At 38.0% G+C, this 9,508-nt stretch overlaps 1 protein-coding gene across 2 annotated transcripts; it reads left to right on the top strand.

The window, feature by feature from the left end:
* Positions 1 to 499: 499 nt before the first annotated feature.
* On the top strand, positions 500 to 6,609 carry LOC145436195 (uncharacterized). Of its 2 annotated transcripts, none has more exons than XM_080313544.1 (4): positions 500 to 2,360; positions 2,609 to 2,768; positions 3,907 to 4,025; positions 6,456 to 6,609. In XM_080313544.1, exons 1-3 carry the CDS (start codon positions 2,331 to 2,333, stop codon positions 4,011 to 4,013), a joined length of 297 nt encoding a protein of 98 aa, XP_080169670.1. In that variant the 5' UTR covers positions 500 to 2,330; the 3' UTR covers positions 4,014 to 4,025; positions 6,456 to 6,609. The 2 variants fall into 2 exon arrangements, with proteins under 2 accessions (XP_080169670.1, XP_080169669.1); XM_080313543.1 differs by having other exon boundaries at positions 507 to 2,360; positions 3,907 to 4,009; positions 6,439 to 6,609.
* The last annotated feature ends 2,899 nt before the right edge of the window (positions 6,610 to 9,508 follow it).

Below are 9,508 nucleotides of genomic sequence, written 5' to 3'. Positions count from 1 at the left end.
GGCTAGAAGTATTTTATGTTAATATTAACTATATATTGTGGAAGGGTATATTTAAGATAGCATGGTTATGATGCTGTCTGCATTGTCTGTCCTCGGGATGAACCAAAAGTAGAATCAGCTAATCTATGAACAGACCGTTCCTCACAGATTCAAATTTACATCCGCTCTTAAGAATCGGCACAGCCGTCTTTGATTCCAAATTTTACCAAATTGGTTATTGAGGATGTCATGTTTCTGACGCGGGTACATTAACAATAAATTATTGTTCGATTTGTTTTAAATATTTAATCGTAAGACCTTGGTAGCTTTCACACCCTATTCCACGTCCACTTGCGAATATAACTCTTTTAATAATAAATACCAATACCAAGGTCTTACCCCAGCAAACACAAAACGGTAAAAGGATCATCCGGGATCATCTCCATTAGGTTCTGATTTTCTAGGTGTCGGGGGTATGTCTGAAACACGTGGAAAGGATGGTCTTTGGGTTACATTTAATCAGAATGAATTCACACTCGGTGTTATTCCATCTCATGCATTAGGCTTCGTTATATCCGGTAGTTAACCTAATAATGCCAATTTTCTATCTCTCGCGGGTATGACTAAAATGCGTAGAAAGGATGACTTTGGCGGTACATTCAATCGCGATTAATTCCTGTCCGGTTTTGTTCGATCTCATGCGGTAGCTTCGTAATATCCATCTGAAAACATCGTTCCCCCTTCGTTTTATTGCGTGAGGATGTCACCGGTGTTGTATATTCGTGTTGTTGCTCTAAGGTCGAACAGTTTTGTTTTTTCTCATATATATGATCTTCATTATATATATATTCGCTCTTTCGGTAATCTCGTATGTTCAACGAGTATGGATAATAGGTTTATTCAGAGAATAACTAAATAAGTGAGATGTTGTACGTTAAGGAATGTGATTATCGATGCGTGACTTCTAGAATATTTCCGCGATTCAAATTTGACATGATCGCGCGGGTCCAGATTTGACTCGCAACAGGTCGCAGCCAGGCATAGTTCGCTTTTTCTGTGTGGTAAATGCCGTAAATATGTAGGAATGGTGACTGACTGAGGTATCGGGTTGAAGTTATATATGCAGTAGCATAGCTTATGGGGTATTTCCAATTGCCTGTACTATATGGCGCCTAAAGCTGTTTGACTTTTTTCAAACCAGGCGTAGACAACTAGAAGTTTCAGCTTTTCCAGATTAGAATTGAAGCTACACCGTTTTTTCCAAATTAGATTACAATTATATTACTGGCATTTCGCTCTAATTTAGTGAAATTAAACCACTAGAATGATGTAGTTGTCTAAGTCGCTTCAAACATCTGAATTACCGGTACCTAGGCTATATACCTATATCAGAATATTTATGCTTGAATTTTATAGGTAAACGTCATAGATGTATACCTGTATAGAACACTGATTCGTAGGTTACCTGCCTTGGTACTGGAATCCTGATTTTATAAAAGTTGGTGCAAGAATAGACATTTTCATCTTGATGGTAATTGCCCTTCTTAAAATGGAGCAAATTTTGATATTTTAGTGCAATTATACCACGAATCCAGTGACAAGATTATTAATCGTTGAAACGAAACGTTTTGTTTATGTTGGCCCAGAGAATTTGACCAGCCATACCATATTGATAGAATATGGTCACAGTATAAGATAATATTTCGGGCTATTTTACATGAACTTTCCATTTGATTTGATATGTACGGTAAAACATTTGTTATTCTGCTTTCGAATAAGACCTATATTGCTGGTTTCAATGTTTACTGTGTTAGGTAAGGGTAACTTCTTTCTTTTCTGACAGCGGAAATATTTCTTTTTCAACATACCCAATGCCCATGTCAGATGTTTGTTTGTTTGCGGTGTTCATGGTGGTTCAACTACAATGGTCATTTTACACCTGGCCGGTTCTTATTATGATTCAGTATCTGCCCACTTACAGCACGGCCCATAGGCTTTTTGAGACATGGCGAGGAGGAGCCTAGACAAACAACCAACACTTTGGTAGGAATTATGGAGTCGACGTGTCAGGCTCGAACACGCAATTCATTGCTGTTGTAGCTATAATGGGATGTACGAGTACGTCATCACGCCATACCTTGTAAAATGGGAGCGTAGTCACCGTAGTATTTCGCATTTCGTGTGGCAATTTAATTTTGTGTGGAAAATTGTGTTTGTTTTAAAACTTCTCCGAAACTTTTTTCCGTCATAGATTGTCTATCATAAAAAGATATTAGAGTTGCTCCTAGAAGAATTATTTCCTGAGCCACTCACCACGAAGGAGGATTTGAAGATGTTTGATGACAAATTGAATGAATGCAAAAGCTTTTGCAAGAGATGTGGTATGTTGAATCTGTTTTATTGTTTTTAAATACTTTGTTGTGCCGATAGCAGATGGTAAATATCAACGTAAGACATGGAAGCTATCAAGGTCTTATGTTTATTATTTTTATAGAAATTCAGTCGGTCAAAGTTGACGATCGTATTGCTTCGATTATTTTTAGACTTATTTTAGCATCTTTGAGATGCAACTCTGAAAGTGGACGGTCAAGAACAGTCAACTAATTCTGTTCCTATATTGACATTTCAGACATTTGTACTCAGTACTGTTGGCGGCGACAATATTGGTCAGTCAGCAAGAAGCATCATGAAGCAATTTGCCAGTGCTGGTGTCTGGTGTGATTACAGCGGATTCGGAAAGAATGGGAAATACGCTTTCATCAACCTCCATTTGAACAAGATCACATATAGTAAGAGACATTCATGATATGCTGCAAATGTGACTATGTTCATTGTCTAGTCACCCCACTCATGTAACTGTTGAGGCTTCATGCCAGGATTGTAACCACGCCACAAGGATTCGAGTCACAAGTCACCACCGAGTCAAGTCCGAGTCCAAGTCAGCGAGCAGAGGGTCGAGTCATGGTATTATATAATGACTCGAGTCAGACTCCCAAGTCATTCTGTTGGCTGCTCACTTTCCAGTTAAAGTCTTGTTAAACCAACTTTTTATAATTTTTTTTTGTGATATCGAGTGGTTCGCATTCATAAAATACTGATTTTCCTCACTTTTAGCAGTTTCTGGTCGCATTTTCAAATACCAGTATCAATAGGCGAAATCCCAATGGCGGTTTACTTTACTATTCTTTGAAATCACCATGAAATGTTGGTCTTGTCCGTCTGAGTCTCGAGTCATGCGCAATGAGTCGAGTCAATACACAGATTGAGTCGAGTCATTTTTGTACTTTTAGAAAATGATTTAAGTCAAGTCGAGTCAACAGAAAATCGTGACTTGACTCGAGTCATTACAACCCTACTTCATGCAATGAGCATTTACTTTGAAGATAAATAGTAATTGAATAATTGGTTGGTGGTACAAAATTTTAATACTGCTTTCAAAAGTACCTTCCTGATAAACGTTATTGAAACCCGAAGAACTTTTCGCGTGCCAATTATCAAGAGCTACCGGCACGATAAAGAAGACAAAATGGAGTTGAATTCAAAACCAAATGGAGAATTATGACGCATTAATGTTGAATTTAGAATTAACATCAATGGAGCCAGAACATAGCAACAATGCAGCGTATAACAACGCTTGTGTAAAGCAGTATGAGAGCGTGACACACAGTTACGCTACCGTTGCTATACGCTGCATTGTTGCTATGTTCTGGCTCCATTGATGCTATTTATGAATTCGACATTGTTGTGTCATAATTCTCCATTTGGTTTTGAATTCAACTGGGTTTTGTTTCCTTCATCGTGCCGGTTGCTCTTGGATAACTGGCACGCGAAAAGTTCTTAGGTTTCAATATATGTTTATCATTAAAGCACCGTAATGGAATATCGATTTAATATTCTTGATGTTAACGCTTCCAAAAATCGTTTTAGGAGCTTGCAGAAATCTTCATGTTGGGACAAATGAAAAAGACTTCATGTCATCGGGGAAGCACTGCGGCACTTCCCAAGTCAGAAAGGGGCATGCCGATAGAAGGTAGGATTTTTCGTATGTACACTGAGACAATTTATATCATAAGCCAGTGGTTCTCAACCTTTTTGTCTTGGCTGACCCCTTACGCACCATCACGGACCTCCGCGGACATATCAAGTTATGGTTCAAATTCAGCTCAATTATCGTCCAACTGTCATCTGCCTTGTGAAAATTTTAGCTGCAGCGTAGTGATAAACAGCGATAAAATGAATTTTCTTGAAATTAACATCAGACCATTTATGTAGAAATTGTGAAAACATTCATCATTTTAAAACTAATTCTGTAGCTCTATTTCTTGCAATATTTCTTGCAGTAGGCTATATGATTTCTGTAGTGCAGTGGTTCTCAACCGGGGGTCCGCGGACCCCTGGTGGTCCACGAAGCATTTTCAGGGGGTCTGGGAAGCCTCTGGTCATTGTAAAGTCATTGGTAACCTAATTTACATTTTTTTAATTAGGAAAAGCATGGGACAGTTTTCGCTTCATAATTACTAAAACTTTAGGACTCGCGTCATTAAAATGGTCGTCTGAGATGAAATACCCGACTGTGCAAACTCATTTTATTGTCAACTTACCAATAGCATGCTGATGCAAACATATATTGCTGTTTATAAATGTTTTGTTAAGGTTTCTGAAAAATTAAATGTTGGAGATAGCAATTTGGATTTGCAGTTGCAGTTGTCAGTTGCAGCAAATTTGTAATCATTCGTTTGAAATAGAAGTTCCTGAACTTTTTTCCTTATCTGTCCCAATGAAAGAATTGAAACCGCGCCGCCACGAAATCCATTTTCTTCTGTGATATAACCACTAAATACCTTCAAGATGAGATGCTAGATAGAAATGACTATAGGCTGCGTGGACATTAGGGTGGTTCAAAAATAACCTTTTTTCCTGAATCTTGCAGGTTACTTGATTAAATCGTTAGGTTGCCTTAAAAAACGACGCACACCAAATTTGAATTCATTCCAACCAATATTCGCGGATTTCGTAGAGTTTGAAAATTTTGAATTTGCCTAAAAATGCAAAAAAAAATTTTTTTCAAATTTTCCTTCCAACCTTATGAAATTGTTGCGCTGTCTTCAAAAACGATGGAAAACAAATTTGACTCAATTCCAAGCTGCAGAAGCGGAGTTATTCAAGTTTTTTGATGATAATTCTGAGATGATCCACCAATCAAGGATAATCCCAGAATTATCAAAGAAAAACTGAAATAACTCCACTTCTACGGCTTCGAATTGAGTCAAATTTGTTTTGCATCGTTTTCGAAGACAGCGCAACAATTTCATGGGGTTGGCAGAAAAATTTGAAAAAATTTTTTTTTTGCATTTTTAGGCAAATTCAAAATTTTCAAACTCTACGAAATCCGCGAATATTGGTTGGAATGAATTCAAATTTGGTGTGCGTCGTTTTTTAAGGCAACCTAACGATTTAATCAAGTAACCTGCAAGATTCAGGAAAAAAGGTTATTTTTGAACCACCCTAGTGGACATGATATGTTCATTACAAACACACACCAAAAGCTATCGTCGGAAGCGTTACGCGTTAATATGACATTCGCCACCAATATATCTTTGTGGAAATGGACTTTCGGCACTCATTCATATCCAATCAAAGACGAGAATTTTCAAGACAATAAATGCAGGTGGAAAATTTGTTTCCAAATATTAAAAGTCTACCCAATTTCGACATATAGTGTGATGTTATTTTGAATAAAATTCATTTTCTGACTGTTTATTACTAACCTAAAATCAATGTTTGCACGAGACAGTTGACGGTTGCACGATATAATTGAGCTAATTTTGAACGAAAACTTGAGGGGGTCCACGGGGGTCTGTGGCGGTCCAAAAGTGGTCCGCGAAGACAAAAAGGTTGAGAACTACTGCTATAGTGGATCCATTTGGAATACTTGTGGTCAAATATATTAAAACGGAATCCCAATGTAGGCCGTCATTGGTGGGATTGTCCCTACCCACAACGACGGCTTCAAAAAACTGAAAATCAACCCCATCTTAACTAACGTTTCCCTTCGATCGAAAAAAAAGGAATCTACTCGCGTACCACAGGTTGGGAACCACTGGTCTAGGGGATGATGCATCCCCCCGATAAGTTTGTTTGATCCACCCTATTGAGTGCCCACGGATCAGTGTAACTGACAATATTCTTGACCAAATTCAACTATTATCTTTAAAATATTCATTTGCTGAGGAGCACTGGTTTTCCATAACATGTCTGTGGGTAAAAGATCACCGTTAAAGCTGTGTTAATCACCCAGTTACGGGCCCAAGACCATGTTTTTTTAGGTTTTTAGTCTATTTTTTCATATCCTCATATCACCGCATCAAATTTTTGCCTCCCTTCCCCCCAAAAAATTGCTATGCCCTGGAGTCTGAATGAATGCCTTAGCTAATCGGTGTTTATGTCCTATCTTTACAGGAGGTTGTTAAAAAAAGAAAATAAGAGACACCATATCTTCAGACGACGACCAAGGTGAAGAAGATATGTGTTATCAAGCTTACTGAAATGAAGCTGAAATGAAAGTTTTTTGTTTTTGTTTGATGGTGCTTTCTTTTCGTTTGAATTTTTAATAACAGTAATTCAAAGCTATGATTTGTGTGTTCCCGAAATCAGATTTGCCGGCAGTATTGACAGTTCTGCGGGGCGTTAGAAGTACGTTGAAACGAGGCAATATGCAGAACGTTAGAAGTACGTAGAAACGAGTCGACAAGGCAGGGAGGGTATTTTTACATTCTCGCCACGCCGTGATAAAGACAGTCTAGCATAATGTTGAAATTACGCTGAAAAGACGGATTATGCACCATCCCGCAGTCCATTGGAAGTACGCTGAAACGAGTCGACAAGGCAGGGTATTTTTACATTCCCGCCGCACCCTAATAAAAACGGATTTTCTGCATTCCTGGTCTGTACCAGTGTTTGCTGGGACGTATCGTCTGCTATCGGCGCAAGAAAGCATTTAAATATTAATAAATACATAGATATCATCTCCGTAATTCATCGGTCCCTGTTTAATTAAATAAAAACATTGCACTTTGGCTAATAATCCTAATTTAATATAAGTGCGGCACGCGAATCGATTCATTTATTGAAATCGGCCCGGGAGCTGAAAAGTTCGCCTAATATAGAGGAATGTGAGGTATCATATATCCAGTAAAAATTTATATATTTTATTAGATTCGATATGCTTATATGCTTATTAAGAAATAATATATTGTTCGAGGTATGAATTATTCTACTTTTCAACCAATTGACCTGTCCTCAGTAGACCATAGACCAGGGCTGTCAAACATGCGGCCCGCGGACCAATTCTGCATTGACTAATATATAGTTATATTATCCATCACATTCGGTACAAATGTTGAGTTTTTTGTAGGATTTCATCCATTAAATATTGCCTTAAGACAGCAAATGTGGGACATGTCCGTAGACCACATTATTACCACTGTTGTGGTTTCTTTTTGATTAACAGTGGGGAAAGTTGGTGACTTTATCACCCAATTTCGGGAAGACATTGGGTCCCCACTGAGTTTAGAGCTTTACGGAAAAATGACACGAAGAACGTAGTTATTCACATAACTGAAAACACCAATGCGAAACCATTATAAGCAGTGTACATGTAGAATATAGAAGTTAGAGAAATACAATGCAAATATCAGTGGTTGCACTACCATGTCACCTTTTATTCAAAAGATGTCCGGCCTCCAGACAATCCCAAATCGCCATTGTTCGCGAATAAAGGTGTTGCTACTTGCTAGAATAACTTTAATAAAACATGATCCGTGGTACAATGCAATATTGCCAATATACTATTATCTGTATATACTTGATAATAAAATATTCAAGTGAAAAGATAGGGCATGATTCTGGAATCAGTTAACTAGTGCGGCCCGCCAGCGATTTAAAGGGTTTAATCCGGCCCGCGACGCAATTTGAGTTCGACAACCCCTGCCATAGACCGTATATGAATTGATAGCAAAATCATTTTAATATGATTAACAGGTAAATAAGTAACCAGTTTGACTCAATCTTAAGTGTATGACAGCCCTGGTACTGTTGCAAATTGGTGTGGATTATTGATATTTAATCGGCCGATGTCATGCTTTCACTAGTTTTGTGGGTCGTGAACATAATAGGTTGAAAACTTTCACTTGCGGGTGTTTATCTTGATGGTCGGCTCGTTTATTTTTAATATGTCATTCGGAACGAAACTGACAAGTGTAAATTATCTGCACTTGGCATGTGTCATCTTCACGTCATAATGATTTAGGTAAAATAAAAATGTGCAAAAACTGATGAAACTTGCCGCCTGCCAATATTAGTTAAAGTAATCAGTAGGCGATCTTACCGCCTCGGATAAATAATAGGGAGATGGGCCCGTTGCACGAGAAACCCCGATTCATGATTTGATAAATGCACAGATACAGATTAACATTGAAAAGAAAAGTCAATGAAGGAAGAATCGAATAGTAAATTTAAAACAAACAGTCCATATAAATTTCACAACCAACATGTCGCTAATATGTCAATATAAAACGGGAAACGCACTGAGCTATTTTCATGCTAAATACGTGTGAAGTGAAACACTCATTGTTTATCAGATTTCGTATAGGGACTCGAAAGTAAACACAGTAAATAACCGGATCCAGTGAATTTGAGAATTTCCTCAATAGGTCATGTATTGAAAAATCAACTTTGAATGGAATATAATTTATCATTGCCATTATATATTATCCGTGACTTCGTGCGTCACCTGGGAGTTGGCCAATACGGTGTACATGAACAGTAGTCTGATAGTGACGATATTGAAGATAAGATTAACGGTCGAAATATATTTTCAATGTCACAAGCAACATACCTTTTTCGCTGTCCTGACCTCCCGTTGCCATTGACTGTATCTTATCAGAGGCCCACAAAAGAATATAACTGGTGGATTTTTATTGATAGCAACGCTGCTGGTACGTAACGAAATTCTGATAAATATTGACAATGTAAGGCATGCTAGGTCATGAACTTTATTCGCAGTGCAATACGATGTCATTGATATCTATTTACAAAGATGACGTTTTTCCACAGCATGGCTGAATATATCATTTATGCAATCATAAGGAAATGATGCCAAAATTTTAGCCTCGCTGCGCGAAACGCTATGGGCTTTTCCTAATTTCTAATCAGAGGACAGTGCCGTTGAATCCCACTGATATCTTGGGAAATCTTTTATATAAATTCAGACTGACTGATGTGGTCAGTTTTCCAAATTAGTTTCACCGCGATGATCTCGGTTCTGCTATGACACTGATTTGGATTTTGGAAAGTTACGATACTTGGATTTAGCAGGGACAGGCTTATTTGCGACCCATCATGACCTGTGACTGGTCATATCGGGAGTAGAGATCTCTTATCCAACGCCAATCACCATATAGTGTGCTAAAGGTTTGGAAATACCAAGATGCTTTGCTCTTATCATTACTTCAGATCCATACCGCCGTGA

The sequence above is a fragment of the Botryllus schlosseri genome, chromosome 3, assembly GCF_051294905.1.
Source record: "Botryllus schlosseri isolate E-star chromosome 3, Bs_hap1, whole genome shotgun sequence".
NCBI lineage: Eukaryota > Metazoa > Chordata > Ascidiacea > Stolidobranchia > Styelidae > Botryllus > Botryllus schlosseri.
Note: the sequence above shows the minus strand (reverse complement) of the source record. Positions and strands in the feature narration are given on the sequence as shown.

Bases quoted from the DNA above. Each gene is read 5' to 3' on its own strand.
- LOC145436195 (XM_080313543.1), top strand. From the start codon at position 2,331: ATGAATGCAAAAGCTTTTGCAAGAGATGTG. The intron at 2,361-2,608 runs GTATGTTGAATC...TTGACATTTCAG, and splicing joins AAGCTTTTGCAAGAGATGTG to ACATTTGTACTCAGTACTGT. The intron at 2,769-3,906 runs GTAAGAGACATT...AAATCGTTTTAG, and splicing joins TTTGAACAAGATCACATATA to GAGCTTGCAGAAATCTTCAT.